Raw genomic sequence first — 17135 nt, 5'->3', positions numbered from 1 at the left:
AAAAAAAAAAAAAAAAAAGTAAGACACAAAACACACATCCTTAGTACAATCACTAATTAGTGATCTCTATCATTTTGCATAACTTTTAGCAGAGGTGACGTACGCCGTGGTAGTGTATCCAATTCTATCCTATCCTATCCTATCATCCATTGGATTTCATACGTGTACTCCACTGTAAACTCTTCAATCAAAAAAATTTCAAAATCAAATCAAGGAGAAACTTTGTAGAATTATATAAAACTATACAGCTTGTTTGATTCTAATTTTTAAAAAACAGTTTTTAAAAAATTTTAGTTTTTTATTTTTTTTTATTTTAATATTTTTAATGAATTTTTTTAATATTTTAAGTAATTATTTTCAATTTTTAGACACACTTAACATAATATATTTAAAAAGTATAATATTTGTGAAATTTTTTTTTTAAAAAATACATAAAATATCGAAAAATATATTAAAAAAATACGACAATTTAGTACATGTTTTGTATTTTTGTGTATTTATTAGTTTTTTAAAATATTTTTTCACAAATATTTTACTATTTAAATACATCTAAGTAAGTTGTATCTAAAAAAATATAAAAAATTACTTAAAATTAAGAAAATACTCACTAAAAATATGAAAAACAAAAAGCTCAGTTTTTAAAAAACTGAATTCAGAAAATTAAAATCACACACACTGATAAGTATTATTGATCTCAGTGATTCTGTGACATAGATCTTATCCACATTTTTTCAAAAAATAAAAAATAAATGCAGCCAAGTCTATATTATTTTTTGTTTCTTTATTTTTTTTAGCTTCTGCATTTAATTTAATTAAGTTTTGTTCGGAATGCAATTTTTTTTTTATTTTTTAAGAAAAAATATGTAAAAAAGAATGAAAAAAGAATTTTAATTTTATTATATAATTTTTTTGACTATATTTGCCAAATGGATAAAATAAATTGCATTTAATGCAAGGATTATGAATAGGGGTCATTTTACGAAGTTTTTTTTTCAAAAAAATATATTTTATTGAAAATAATTTAAAATAATTTGATTTTTCATAGCAGTGCAAGTGGGCAAACATAAAAATTATATTTTACTTTATAATTTTTACTGGACCTTTATTGAAAGGGCATTTATTTTAAATTATTATCATTGAAACATAAAATGTTCAGGATTTTATTTTTTTAAAAAAATTTCTTCAATATTATTTTATCTCAATTCAATGCAGAGTAAGATAATTTTTAATGGTAAATATCAAATTTAAATTTTATTGTCAAATTTTAACTATACTATAAGATCTTATTTTAATATTGGCTTTTTTTTTTTTGATACAATCATCATCTCTGCCCAAATTTCATGGATAATAATATCAAATTTGACAATTTCAATAATAATTTTATTGGTGCACCCAACTACTATAATATATAGTTATGGTAGTTCTATTAGCCAATTTCACTGAAATGAAAAAAAAAAAAAAGGTAGTCCATTTTGGGCAACAAAAAACAATACGGTTATTATTATACTATTTTTGAGATAGGATTTTTTAAAATCTAAATAGCTGGTTTGAAAAATCATGTTTGAAGTTAAATTCTGAAAATATATTTTAATTAATTTGTTATGATTTTTTTAAAATCATAGTTTTAAAACAAAATTTCAAATTAAAATTTTAGAAAAAAGCTTAAAAATAAATTCAAATTTACTTACATTTTAGAAATAAATAGGATGAATTACACTCATTTCTCTTAAGATTTGGAAAAAAAAAACATAGTTAATTTAACATTTTTGACAAAAGTACACTGTTCTTTTCGTAAGACTAAATCGATCGAAATTAATGCAATTGTAATAAACAAAGACAAATACATATGTTAGTAAAAAAGTGATAACAATAATATTTTTAAATTAGTGTTGAAAGGGCTTAACTGTTATTGAATTAAAAATTCAAGAGAAACAAATATAATTATGTTAAAAACGTGGGACTAAGGCCTCATTTGGGAACATGCTAATTTAGTAACTTTTTGGTTATTTGGCTAAAATATGAGCTAAAAAAATTAGTATATTTTGGATAATTTTTTGACTTTTTACGAAAAGATGTGCAAAAAGTAGAGAGAAAAGAGAATATTTGACTTTAGTAACTTTTTGACTTTTTAGCTAAAAATAAGAGTTCCCAAACGAGGCCTAAATGTAGGCTCATTTGGCATTAGGTTTGTTGGTCGAAAAAGCAACAAAATTAAATTGCCACATTATATATATATATATATCAATTAATTATTTTTTTTCACAATTATTTATTCACACAAAAAATTATTCAGAAATAACTTTTTTATTTGATAAAAAAAAATCACTAAAAGAGTCAAATTTCCAAATGGGATCACTCTTTTTCTTTTTTCTTTTTTTTTTATTTGAAATTTTCAAAAATAATTTTATGAATACCAAAAAGAGTAGTCACTCTACTTGGTTTCGATTTTTAGAATTCATTTTTTCAGATTTTTTTTTTATTTTTCCTTTTTTTCCATTGAATTTTTTTAATATTTTAAGTAATTTTTTTTAAAAAAAATTTAGACACACCTAAGATAAATATACTTAAAAAATATAATTTGTGAAAAAAATCTTTAAAAAATTTACTAAATACAAACAATATTAAAATTTAATATAATTTTCGTATTTTTATTTATTTATTAATTTTTTAAAATATTTTTCACAAAAATTTTACTTTTTAGATATATCTAAGGAAGGTGTATCTAAAAAAAATAATTTTTTTTTAAATTTTAAAAATATTGACTAGAAATAAAAAAATAAAAAAACTCAATTTTCAAAAAATTAAAACCAGACACCCTAAGTATTTTTTGTGAGTGTATGTCACTATGGTATTTGTATTTTATCATAAAATGTATAATTTAATCATAAAATTTTATAACGTTAATCACAAAATACATAATTTAATCATAAATTAATATAACAAAAAAATATTATAACCAAAGTCACAAAAATATTTTATTACTCTAGTTTGTGACAAATAATAGTACTCCTTGCATCCCAAAATATTAATTCTTTGTTCTATTTTTTATTGTTTCAAAATATTAGTTTATTTTCAAAAATTAAGTATAAAAATAATATAAATTTCTCATTTTACTCTTCTTTTTAATTCATTAATAATATATAAAGTACAATTATATTTTCATCAAAATTTTAAAAAATTAATTTTTTAAAATGTAATAATTATACTATCAAAAAAATTAATACCTTAAAAAAAAGAATGTCGACTTTAGAAACTGGTTTTTGGTTTTTTTTTTTTATTTTTTTCATTACAAAACAAATGTTTTACAAAATTAAAAAAAACAAATCAAAACAAAAATATCAGATTAAATTCTATAATCATTTCACTTTTCTTTTAACAACCATCACGTCCAATTAAAAAAAATTCAACTACCTTTTTAAACACAAAAAATTTTCTACTCCAATAAAATCCAACAATTAAAAAAACTCACTTCCGAAGACTCAAGATTTTGGCCGCGGATACTTTCTGACATATTGTGTAGTCGATGAGAACTTTGGGAAATGTAGCTGACATTTGCCTTTCATCGCATAAAAACAACGATCGACAAAAAAAGGATAATTACTCGCGAGAGAGAGAGAGAAGGAGAAGTGGAATTTCATCGAAGAAAGTTGAGCAATCGGATGTACAGAAATAGAAGTGGTTGAAGCATAAAAATCGTCATCAACAATGGCTTCCAAGAGGCATTTGCAGAGTTTGTTCAACAGAATTTGCAGGGAAAGTAGAATTATTAGGAGTTTTGGTGCTCTCTCTGAAAAAACCATGCCTTCCTCTTCTCAACACCTCATTAATTTGGAATATGAATGCAGTGCCCACAAGTAATCTCTCTCTCTCTCTCTGAGATCCTTTCCATATAGTCTGTATATGGATACACAATTTTATTTTTATGTTTATGTTTATGTTTGTGTTTGTAAATTTGTATTTTCTTTTTGGCATCTCATATTGGATATGATGTTTGGTTTGGATAGAATTATTGATAGCTTAGGATACTTCTATTTTACTGGTGCTTGGATTGAGTGATTTGAGTAAGAAATTAAGTGAAAGAGAACTCTTTTCTTATATAAGTGAAGTGAGAAATGGTAAGAATTTGCGACAAAGAGAGCTATTTTAGTGGTCATTTTGGTCCCTATACCTTCCATTGGCTCAATTTTGAGCTTAATTTTAGATTTTGTGTCAATTTAATCCAATTGATAACCTCGTTAGTGTTTTTGATACAAAATTATTACTGAATTGGTTAAGGTTAATCACTGAGTTGAGTAACTTTATAATTTTACCCTAAAAAACATGACATATGCCACTTATGTGAATATTTTCCATAAAAAAATACTAAGAGTTGTAATTAGTTGGACCAAGTTGAGACAAAATTTTAAATTCAAGGTCAAAATTGAGCCAAATGAAATTATAGGATCAAAATGACACAAGGACTAAAATACAGGACTACGGTCAAAATTTGTCCTATTTTATTTTATAGGTTTTATTTCTCATCGAAAGTGGTGAGAGATTTTGTGGGAAACAAACGGATATTTGGTGGTGAGATTTAGTGAGGAACAGGCTGATTGGTTTTATATCTCATCAAAAGGGCCAGTGCTGTATGTCAGGCCCTTCCCCATTGCAACTTCAGAGATCTAAGTTTTGCTTAATTGCAAAGATATAAAATTGAAAAAAGTTTACATAATGTTAAGCTGATAAAGTATTTCTACTCTTTCTAAGAAACCGTGGCTAAGAAACTGTTATGTATGGTTGCTTACGTTGAGTTCTATCTTTTGAACCTGCATCACTTGTTTCAGAGAGTTGTGAAATATAAAATATACAATTGCCTACTCACATTTGTTTTGAAGTTCGGTTGGATGCATTCGTGCTTAGAACCCAAATTGCAGAATAAGGCTGCTACAGGACAAAGAATCCAGAATTATAATACGTACTTACCAGTCTAAAGTTCCTTTATCATGTATATTTTCTGAAACAAGATCAATAAACAAGAGGCCAAAAAAACCATTGGGAAAAACCACCATGAAGACAGATAGAGGATCCATTGTACTTGAGCTTGCAACTTCAATAGAGTACTTGTCATTCTGATTTGTTGTCATCTGCTTTCTCTGTTAAATTGTGAAGGAAGAAACATGATTGAAACACCCCTTAGCTCATTTGAATGACCTCTTCCTTATTCCCTAGAACAGTGTAACTTTTATGCTGTAGCAATTTTCTTGGACAAAAAAGTTCAAATGGTGCCAAGTTTCCCCTTCAGTTATCATTTTAATAATTTTTTTCTAAAAGATCAAGTACAGTAGTTAGCTTTTGTATTAGAAGAAAATACTGGAAGAAATGCATAATATGGTACACTACCACAAACTTATCAAATATATGTAGTATACTACCACAAGCGATAATTTGATAGAAGAATAACAGCTTTCCATACCAAAAAGAAAGAACGATTTATTGCTATAGATAGGCCAAGCTCATTGTGTCTTGTATATATTGCATGCGTCTTGCTAACAAAGAAAAAGACAAAAATTAAAAAACAAAAAGCACTTTTCACCAATTTCAAAACACTTTTCATTGATTTAAATTTTTTTTTTTTAAAAACATTTTCACCATTTCCAAAATGCATTTTACACAAATTCCAATATTGAAGCTTGCCCCAAGGCACTTGTTAGCATTTGCCTATGAAGCATGGACACCTTTTCGGAGGTTGCGTACAGGTGTTCGACACATGTTGGACATGGACACGCTCCAAACACGTGTCAGACACGCTGGAAAGAGTTGGACATGCTGGGACACTTTGGACACGCTGAGGACACGCTAGGGACACGTTGAGGACACGCCGGAGACACTTTAGGAACACGCTGAGTATTATTTTTTTCAAAAAAAATTATAATTTTTAATTTGTTTGCTAAAACAGCATACCTAAAGTTGATAAATTTGATGAAAATTAAATATTTAACATAAAATACATATTAAATATTTAAAAATATCCATATAATAAAAATATAAAAATATATATTTTGAACGTGTTCCTAACGTGTCGTGTCCTGCACTTTTTGAAAATTTACGTGTCCGTATCATGTCCGTGTCATGTCATGTGTCCATATCTGTACTTCTTAGGCATTTGCCATGTTGTATAACATCCATCATTGATGTGGGTTATTTAATGTGTCTTGGTGGATTTTTACTTATCTAAGCCACTTTTCTGGCTGAATTGCAGTTATCACCCCGTTCCGATTGTATTCTCTCAAGCGAAGGGATCATCTATATGGGATCCTGAAGGCAACAAATATCTTGATTTTCTCTCAGCCTACTCTGCGGTTAATCAGGTGAGATTCAGGGGCTGTTTATTTTAGTTAGTTATATCTTCATATATACCTTGTCAGAGAACCAACATTGTACTGGATGTATTCTTTTGCCTGCCAGGGGAGGGTTTAACAAGTTCATCTTGGGAGGCCAATGTAAATAGGAAGGTATAATTGAAAAAAGAAAAAAGAAGATGAAGTGTTTTTAAAATTATATGCATGCTAAAGACACTTACCTACTTGAGTAAGCTATACTGCCCAACTGAAAAAGTGGTTACATATGACATTGAAATTTCACTTAAATTGTCAAACTTCTACAATTTTCTGAGAAAATTGGCCATTGGACTCTAAAGCTTAAAATTTGTAGAAATTTTCAAATAAGTTAAATGACAATGAAGAAACTTGAATATATATATATATATATATATATATATATATATATATATATATATATGTATGAGATTAAAAAAATGAGAAATACAGGTTTTTATTTTAAAACAAGTTTGCAGCTGAGGGGAAATTGAATTCGTAAGCCATGCCTACTAGATGCAATTCAAAGGTTATGATTGTGTGATCAAATTTTCAAATAAATAATCTCAACTATGAAATGTTTCTATTATACTTGAATGAGGTATGAACTGTCAACCATTTAGACACCATGATTACATTTTGTGCATTCCCATTTTTTTTTTTTTTTTAATGGGTATCCATAAAAAAGAAAGAAAGAAAATTCTTGTAAGGTTAGTCCAAAGATTGTAAAAAGCTTAAACAGGGTTTCTGAATCGATAAACACATAATACTCATGTTGTATTCTAAAGCAAAAGCACTAGCAAATCTTCTTACACAATAGCTGTGGCGCGGGGGCCGTAGTTGTTGATTCATGATATGTGTTGTGTGTTGTTTTCATATCTCTCCATATCATGTACCTCGACTTATTTATTATGTACTTTTAAGATTTTTTTTTACCATCTTTAAAATAGGTAGAGAACAATTATATATACAAATCAGAAGTATCTTGCAAGAGTGAAGGATTAAGTAGCATGATCACAACTTGCCATTGAATTGTTCTCTATAGTAATATTTTGATAAAAACTCTCTTTAGCGCTACTTTTTTCTTAAAATTTCCAAAAAAAAAAAAAAGAGAAGAAATTGAAGAGTGCTTGTGTCTTGTGTATCTGCATTGCATTTCCACATGCTTTATGGAGATGTATACATTTGCATCAGAGAGGGCAGCCTATGGAATAATATAGAAGTTTGTTGTAGGAAATGAATACTTCTGAAGGGATTATTTGTTCTTTACATCTGTCTTGATACCAACATGTTGATAGAGCCCAAAGGCGATGAAGAGATCCGTCTATAAACATTTATAGCCTACACTTGAATGGACTTATTGTATTGGTTCACTTCACTTTCTTTTTATTGCATTGCATAGCAAACGGAGGTTAAGTTTTAACTTAATAGCTTCTTTCTGCAGGGACATTGTCATCCAAAGATTGTTAAAGCATTACTAGAACAGGCAGAAAGGCTCACTCTTAGCTCTAGAGCCTTCTATAATGACAGATTTCCAATATTTGCAGAGCATCTAACCAGCATGTTTGGTTATGAAATGGTCTTACCAATGAATACTGGTGCCGAAGGTGTAGAAACAGCTCTGAAGTTGGCAAGGAAATGGGGCTATGAGAAGAAAAAGATTCCCAAAGATGAGGTACCAAATACGTCTTCATCCCGATGTCTTATGCTTAAAAACAGACAAAGAATATTCAAACTTTTTGGCTTGTGCTTCTTCAAAGTTTTATTATTTATTTATTTATTTTGGAAAAGGAACTCACATACTTGATTTAGGTGTACTAGTTATGATAATCATTTATAGAAAATTCCTCGATCCGTCTCCTTCTTTATCTTAGACTCCAACTGTCTATTTTAAACATACCTAAAATTTCTGGAGTCATGTTGGTGGAATCTTTAATTTCATTTAGCAATGTATTTTTTTCTTTATTTTCATCCCTTTCTACAAATTTCTGGGGTTCATTAATCCAGATAGCAGTCTGCATTTATTATTGCATTGTTTATTGGGTCTTGCAAAACAAGTGCCCATAGGGCACAAGGAAAGTCAAAAAAGGAGAAGAACACGATGCGCCTTTATTAAATTGAATACACTTTTCATTGAAATCAATACGCTTTTAATCTTTTCACCTATTTTCAAGACACTTTTCACCCCAATTCCAATATTAAACAATGCCTCAAGGGCATTTGTTAGCATTTGCCTGGTTTATTAGGGGTATTTATTCATAAATCCCTCTTTACGTACTTATGTTCCACTTAGTCCAAATTATTTTCTTATATTCTAATAAGTTCTATGGTTAACATAGTTATCAAAATACCCCTGATAATAATAAGGTAAAGCGTGCATTAATGTTCACATTGATAGTGTGTATGTTCCATGATGTAAACATTCACACTGTAAAATTTATTTAATGTGAATGCTCATATCACCAAGTTGCTAAGGGTACAAAAAATATTTGTAAGGGTAAAATTGTCCATAAAATACCTTAAATATGAGAATTAGGATTTGGTAGATCAAATGTCCTAAATAATAGGACTTATTAGAATACAATAATATCTTATGAACTAATTGGGATACAAGTACTTGAAAGAGGATTTTCTAATAAATTTCCCGGTTTATTATGGCAATTACTTTTTTAACATTTTAGCATTTAATGTTTTATGTTGGCTTGTTTCCAACTAGTATAACATCCTATTGCGCTTTCGATTTTTTTATTCAAATAATGTCTTTCGCAGGCTATCATTGTCTCGTGTTGTGGCTGCTTCCATGGTCGTACATTGGCTGTTATTTCTATGAGCTGTGACAATGAGGCTACTCGTGGTTTTGGGCCCTTGTTGCCTGGCCACCTCAAAGTTGATTTTGGTGATGAAGTTGCTCTTGAGAAGATATTTAAAGGTTTCTAAACATGGGAATTTTGTCAATTATGATGATATTTTTAAATTACAATGAAATATTTTGCTCACAACTTTGGGCCTAAGAAATCTTGTTCTTATGAAATGCCATGTTATGTCAACTTTGGCAGATTAGAATATGTATGATGCAAATATATTATTTCTCTTTCATGGTATGCAGAAAAAGGAGATCGGATAGCCGGATTTCTTTTTGAACCTATCCAAGGAGAGGCTGGGGTATGTGTGCTTGGTAACTTAAAATATGACCAATTTGGAAATGTGCTTTTATTTTATATTTTCATTCAATCAGAGCAACAAGCAATGATAGGATAATAATTTATATATTATAATTTTTCGCTTCTAGCCAAACTGACTCATTATTTTAGGCTAAGTCGTAGCCATTTTCTTCAATCTCAATGGAACATATATATTATTTATTTTTATTTTTTGTGATATACTGTTTGAAACAAGTTCTATGGTAGTTTGGCCTGCCCTAGCTGGGGCATGGATGTATAATTTAGTGATTTATTTACTGTTTCTTAATTTCTTTACCTTAAATAATTTTATTTCACATACTTTGTTGTTAGGTTATAATTCCTCCAGATGGTTATCTAAAAGCTGTCAGAGATCTTTGCTCAAAATACAATATTTTAATGGTTGCTGATGAGATACAAACTGGCTTGGCACGGACAGGAAGAATGCTAGCTTGCGATTGGGAAGAAGTTCGCCCAGATGTTGTAGTAAGGCCTTTTATCATATTAGATTCGTACACCCCACTACTTGATTTGAATGTGGCTAACTTTTAAGTTTTAACCCTATTGTTTATATTATATCTGAAACCATATCAACCAAGTCAACTAAATCTATCGGTAAATATATTTTAACTCTTTGCTTTAGAAATTTTCTTTGGTAAGATATTTGCTTCATGAATTTGGTTTGCAAGTTGGTTCTTCTCTGTAGATGTTTTATTTATTCCTTTTCTACATCTCAAGGTATGGATCTTCTCTCCAGCACCAAGAAAAGGGCTTAGTTACAGGAAGAGAGAAATTTCAATGTGGCCAAGATCTACATTTTTTATTTTATTTTCAGTTCTGTCATCATGTTTCATAAATTTAAAGTCTAAAACACTTGTTTTCGAGAGGTTGTTGTGGTAACTGTGTAACTTGATCCAAACCAAGTGATGAAATCAATCTAGGATGTAACTATCCTCAAGTTCGGCCCGCCAATTACGCTAGTATGAAGAACTTTCATTCTTTTATACATGTATTGACATCTCAAGAAAAATGCCTATTTTCTCAGTGTGTGCGAGGCAATATTCTTTCAAACTTTGTGTTACTAATACTATATGAAACCCTGGATTGTCTAAAGTATCTGTGAATATTTTATTAACAGCTTAAATTTGCTTCCATGCTGTAAGATAACTTATTTTATGGTTACATTGTTCAGATACTAGGAAAAGCATTGGGTGGTGGAGTGGTTCCTGTAAGTGCAGTGCTTGCAGACAAAGATGTTATGCTTTGTATCAGGCCAGGAGAGCATGGAAGGTCAGACTTATGACTGCCTCACTTTTATTGATAAATTTGTTGGGTCCATTTTTGTTTCCCTGCCACTGAATTTGAATGTTGCTTACTTAACAAATTACAGCATTAAGCTGCCAAGACCTATCTTGATTTTGAAAAGTAGCCAAGTACCCAAACCCCAAATGCAGTTCAATCACAGATAGACTGGTTACAGCTTTTGTTTGAGTTAGGCGTGGTTATTATTCCATTTATTTTGGGTTATTACTGTGTTGTAAGCATAGTCTATTGGTACATAGAAACTTGGAATAAATCTTTGGGGTTCATTTCTCTGCATGATGTGTTTGACTGGTTCGATATGTCATGCCACCTCTGGAATATAACTTGGTGGGGGTGGTGGGCCAGGTCTAGTTTGGCTGCCGCACAATTGAATTTTGAGAAGTCATACGAACAGAACTCAACAAATGAAAGAACGAGTTTATGGATGTCAAGCATACATTGTCTACTTTTCTTGTTGAAGGAAATAATGGCTATGATTTAGCTAGAACATTACATTCCCCCAGTTAGCTAAAAAAGAACAAGCTGTTCTTTTTCTTTTAATTTTTTTAGTTTCCCATCTCAATTTTGATGCTAAGTAGGGATAAAGTTCTGGTTCTAATACATGAATTCCCTATTGAATCGTGCTTTACTTGAACATCATGAATGGACTCATTTTAGCTTCTAATATAACTGTCACTTGATTCAAAACATTAGGCTTGTAGTAGCTCTTCCTGACCAACTCGAAACTGTTCAAATATGATATTTAGGAGATTATAAGGTTACACTGGTATGTTCATCAGCTTATGTGGGGAGGCTCTGTTTTCACATACAACTTTCTCTCAGTTCACATACCATTTTTCATTAGGAGGTTGATTTCTAAACAAAACTACATGGTTCCGAAATCAACTTCCAAATGAAAACCAATAGTTCCAAAATCAACCAGAGATATAGCTGAATCATAAAGTTTTGTTCGGAAGGTGATTTCTGAACTGAGATAATGTGTGTGTGAAATAGAAGCTCCCGTTTATGTCCGATCTGTATTATCTTATTCACTCTGTCATTCATAATATTGCTACGAGGCTGCATTTTGCAGAAGCTGACATGGTTTTGATTTTACATTGTTATCAGCACCTTTGGCGGAAATCCTTTGGCTAGTGCAGTTGCTGCTGCTTCACTAGAGGTTATCAGAGATGAGCAACTCGCTGAGAGGTATTAATCCTATTCCCTGGTGTTTAGGATAGCAAGACTTAATGCTATAATCATCAGACACGGGGCACTTGGAAGAAACTAAATTCAGAGAGTGTTCATTTGATTTGATTTATTTTTTATTTTTAAGTTTGATTTTCTATTATATATACTATTAGTACATTGAGTGAACTCCCTAATATTTTAAATGTCAGTTCTTCTAGTTGGCGGAACAAAAGTAAATTTCTTGTGCTTGGCATTCGTAAGTTGAGTTTTGTCATCAATTGTTTATCTTGTGCTTTACTTGATTTGCTTGGCTTATTATTGGGCTTGCAATGGTTGCGCTGGCATTTAGCTTCACTCAGCTCATTTAGCTAATGAGCTCTAGTCTGATGTTCAAGCTCGGCTCATTTTACTAATGAACAACACATGAATGAGCTTTTTAGCAAGCCACACCCATGCTGTCATGAAGAACTTGGTTCATTTGCAGCTCTACAGGCTTCAATCTATGAAAAGTTGTTAAACTACTTAGATACACTTAACCCCTTGAGTTTGTGATATTATCACTCCTAGCCCCTTCATCTGGGAATCTGACTTGGTCTTCCCTGTTCAATAATGTAAATTTGTTACTGTGGTCTCTCTCTCTCTTCACTACTTGTTACTCTGCAGATCGGCAAAAATGGGAGAGGAGCTTAGGCATCAGCTAAACAAGGTTCAACAGCAATTCCCTAATGTTATAAAGGAAGTGCGGGGAAAAGGCCTGTTTAATGCTGTGGAGCTTAACACCAAGAATTTGTTCCCCGTCTCTGCTTATGATATATGTATAAAGTTGAAGGAAAGAGGAATTCTTGCAAAGCCTACTCACGATACCATTGTTCGACTCACTCCTCCCCTTTGCATGAGGTAAGGATCGATGCTTGATGAATGTTTTATGGTTTCAATATGTTAAAATCTTATATTTATTCACAGGATCATCATGGTTTAGTGACGTCTTCACCGGGCATACCCTGTTGACAACTGTGTCAGTCCGAAGTTTTCAATTGTTCATGCCAAGCGTCATAATAAGTATTTGGATTGACCATGATAACCCTTTATGTTCTTCACTTTTCCCTGGATGTTGTAATTCCCCTTGCTCCCGAACACGGAATACAACAATTTAAAAAAAAAGGGATTTTGACTTGGCGACAAAAATGTGACTTTGTTTTATGGAACTAAATACTTCGCATAAAAAAATACGTGACAAAAGGAGCAAATTTTAAATGAGAATGCTGTATTGCACGAGTGGCGTGTAGAGTTAGATTAAAAAGCATACATACGAGACCCGAGATAATACCAAATGAGGTAAATATAAAAGTTTGTTGACTTTGTTTTGCGCAGTGACTTTGTTTTACTGATATATATCTTGTGTGTTTCCAGTTTCCCAGTACTGAATGTTTCCTAAATTTCTGAATTTGTCGTACACCCGTGCAGAATTCACATGTTTTAACTGTTAACACTTCTCTGACTTATATTTTGCACGGTCTATAACCGAATTTCTGAGATAGATACAATTAATGGACTGTATGATGAGAAATTAGTGTCCATAGCTTCCTATTTGTACTTCGTTTTACATATTTGATATCATGTGATTTTCTGACCTAATTCGGAACTTTCAGTTTGGAGGAGCTCCAAGAGGGCTCAAAGGCACTGCACGACGTTTTGCAAATCGATCTGCCAGAGATGCAGAAGTCAAAGCCGAAAACAGTTCCCCCAACAACCTCAGATGTATGTGACCGGTGCGGCCGAAACTCCTATGATTCATCATAGGAACTCTGAATTACAGCCATATCGTTACCTCTTATACTTTTATATATTGCACCTGGTGCTCAAGAGCTGTGGTTTTTTTTTTTTTTTTTTTTTTTTTAATATTAGCCAGAATAAAATTATGCTGAGACTTCGTCACTAAATTTGGATGTTATTTCTTTTGATTATTTTTCGTTTCATGTTTATAAAAAATTTTAAATTGTGAATAAAATTTTGTTGGGTACCAATTTCCGTTTTCAAAACATTATACACATCATAAAATTTTTGTAACTAAAAAAAAAGGTTTTCATTTGTTTTGAAAATAAGTTTTCTTTTTCTCCCACCTCCTTTTTACTATCTCACCTCGGCGACTCCCACCTCCAACCATTGTTGTCAATTGCTTCTTCTAACCATTGTCACAGGCTGCTGCCTCCTATTTAAATGTCACTTGGCGCCATTTGAATGTCACTTGGCCTCGATTTGAAACCTTGGCTAAGGCCTCAAAAATAATTGGGCCATCTCTTTGCATTGACGGGATAATGTCATAAATATATTTTTTTTATATTTAATTGTTCTAGACCTATATGAAAGTGTGAGTGGGTATGAGAGAGAAAGGTACTAACAAAGTGATATCGAATAATTTAGAGAGAGCGGGATAGGGGTTTGATTTTATCCCTATCAAGTACATAGAGTTAGGGGTGTTTGCAGATCGGTTTTTAACGATTTGATTTATGATTTAGACTTGTTCGTATGTTTGTGGTTTAGGAAAAATTGAATCTATAACCGGCTGTAATGTGAGTTGTGGTTTGTACGAATAGGGTTCGCGAATGTAAGCACGGTTTGCAAATTGAGTTTTTACCTTTAAAATTTTTTTTTTTTTTGCTTTTTTTTTAATTTTTTTAAATTTTTTAAAATATTTTTGATTGCAAGAGATTCAACACTATTCTCCATTAAAATTGGATTATAAAAAATTATGGTTATTTGGGATGATCTAAATAGGTATAATCTTTAATTTTTTACGAAAAGATGTATAGAAAAGTAAAGAGGTGATATGACCCAAATAAAATGTACTATCTAAGTGATTGTTTGGGATGATCTAAATAAGTGCACTTTTTGACTTTTTATAAAATATGGATTGGGTTTGAAGTGATGTTGTAGAGAGATAATTTAAACCCAACCCATATTTCACGTTTTTTCGTAAAAAGTTAAAAAGTACACTTTATTTAGATCATCCCAAACAATCCCTTAAATAGGATAATGATTTTTTGACTTTTTGATTTTTTTGTGTTATACCAAACTTAGCCTGAATTAGTGCACTTATATCCATCATGTCAAAAAACTAATATAGAAAGAAAAAAAAAAATCACCTAACTAGATTTACAAAAATTAAAAAAAAAAAATCAATTAAGAGGTTATTTTGGGTGTCTTAAATAAGTGTATTTTTTGTCTTTTTGAACTAAAAAATTGAGGAAGAAAATATAGATGTTTGGGTTAACTTTTTGACTTTTTATGGAAAAATGTGTAATAAAAATTGTAAAAATTGATTTGTAAGAGAAAATTAGAGTTGAGAGTTGTGCAGTCGTAATTGTTGACTTTTGGTAAATAGTATTAACTTTTTGACTTTTTGAATAACTTTTGACTTTTTAACTTATTCTGAACTTACCAAACTTGGCCTAAATAATAAATATTTCAAACAAGACAGTGTGCGATATTATTATAATGTTATAATATTAAAACTTACAAGTTTGATAATCAGATTAAAGTGAGTAAGAAAAAAGAAGATTAGGGTTATATATTTACAAAACTTTTAAGAAAATCTGATGGTCCAGATTTAAAAAATAAAAACAAAAATTGTATACAAATGCTGGCGGGTGAGTGCGGATAAAACTCGCAAACCGCAAAATAGAAAAATCTTAAACCGCATCCGACCTTAATAATTTTGTGAAACCGCCCAAATAGGTGAGGGCAGTTCAGATTGGACGGTTTTCGTAGGTCAAATAACCCTATGCCCAACCCTATTTAGAGTAGGTTGGATTTTCGCAGGTCACTTTTTAACTTTTAATCTCTTTTCAATTATATCACTTTTCTTTATATGTATATAGTTTTTAAAACAATAAAAAAAGTTAAAAAAAATAATTTTTAACTTACTAATATATTAGTTGATTCTATTTATAAGGTGATTTTTTTTTTAAAAACTTTTTACATGACATCTGTTTCGTCGTTTTTGTTTTTATACAGACATGGTTTTTGGAAGTTCAAAAATAAAACTTTTGATATTTCTTAAAATTGGTTATTTCTAATTGTCAAAATTAATTTTTTTAAAACAGATCATCAAAATAAAAACAAAAAATGGAAACATAACCCAGCATTACTGTAATCTATATTTGCTGTTTCATATACGTATTTACACAATTTATTTGCAATTTTACTAACTCTCAATTTCCAATCACATTATTTTGTTTCTTTGATTTATTTGCATTTGCCAAATAATAAAAGATATCATCCAGCCAAAAAAAAAAACAAAAAACAAAAATCAAAGTACAATTTAATTATCTAGTATATTTTTTAAGGAAACTTAGTCAAAATCCCTCTATTGGACTCTTATTTGGTGAAAAGGACAGTCCAGTTTATTTTTCTTCATAAACCCCTCTAAGGAGAAAATACATAATTGAGTAAGGACAAAGTAAAATATTTCCCCCCCCTCTCATTTCTTGGACAATATTTCGAAAGTAACATGTTACTGTGAACCAGAGTAACATGTCACTGTCAAATAGAGTAACATGTTACTGTTAAATAGAGTAATTGTCAAATAGAGTAACATGTTATTATGAGACAGAGTAACATGTTACTGTTATTGTTTACATTAATTTCAACTGTAATAATTTTAAAAAAAAAGAATTTCATAGTCAATATCGACCATATTTGATAGATCTTGATGAGAGAATTTTAAAAATATTAATTTTATTAAAAACTAACATCTACATTAAAAGTTATATTATTTTAAAATTTAATATTTTGATAATAGTAATATTTGTTGAACTTTTAAGGAATTTTTTTTGAATAGAGCAACATGTATATTAATTTTAATGGTAATAATTTTTTTTAAAAAAAAATTTCACAATCAATATAGATCTTATTTGATAAATCTTGATGAGAGAATTTTAAAAATATTTATTTCATTAAAAATCAATATTTACATTAAAAGTTATATTATTTTAAAATTTAATATTTTAATAACAGTAATATATATTGATTTTTTTTTTTAAAAAAAAATTCACGTATACTTAATACATTAAAATTTTATTATAGAGAAGTTTTTGATTAAATCTCCTTG

General features: G+C 29.9%; 1 protein-coding gene across 2 annotated transcripts; it reads left to right on the top strand.

Annotated features, from left to right (window-relative positions):
- Positions 1 to 3511: 3511 nt before the first annotated feature.
- Positions 3512 to 14049, top strand: LOC114291122 (ornithine aminotransferase, mitochondrial). 2 transcript variants are annotated; one of them, XM_082886357.1, is made up of 10 exons: positions 3512 to 3854; positions 6239 to 6347; positions 7798 to 8028; positions 9123 to 9282; positions 9460 to 9515; positions 9866 to 10018; positions 10725 to 10822; positions 11963 to 12043; positions 12689 to 12922; positions 13675 to 14049. In XM_082886357.1, exons 1-10 carry the CDS (start codon positions 3706 to 3708, stop codon positions 13823 to 13825), a joined length of 1422 nt encoding a protein of 473 aa, XP_082742483.1. In that variant the 5' UTR covers positions 3512 to 3705; the 3' UTR covers positions 13826 to 14049. The 2 variants fall into 2 exon arrangements, with proteins under 2 accessions (XP_082742483.1, XP_082742485.1); XM_082886359.1 differs by lacking the exon at positions 6239 to 6347 and having other exon boundaries at positions 3644 to 3854.
- The last annotated feature ends 3086 nt before the right edge of the window (positions 14050 to 17135 follow it).

Source organism: Camellia sinensis, chromosome 9, assembly GCF_055761805.1.
Source record: "Camellia sinensis isolate YWXY chromosome 9, ASM5576180v1, whole genome shotgun sequence".
Classification (NCBI taxonomy): domain Eukaryota; kingdom Viridiplantae; phylum Streptophyta; class Magnoliopsida; order Ericales; family Theaceae; genus Camellia; species Camellia sinensis.
This window is presented reverse-complemented; position numbering and strand designations above follow the sequence as displayed.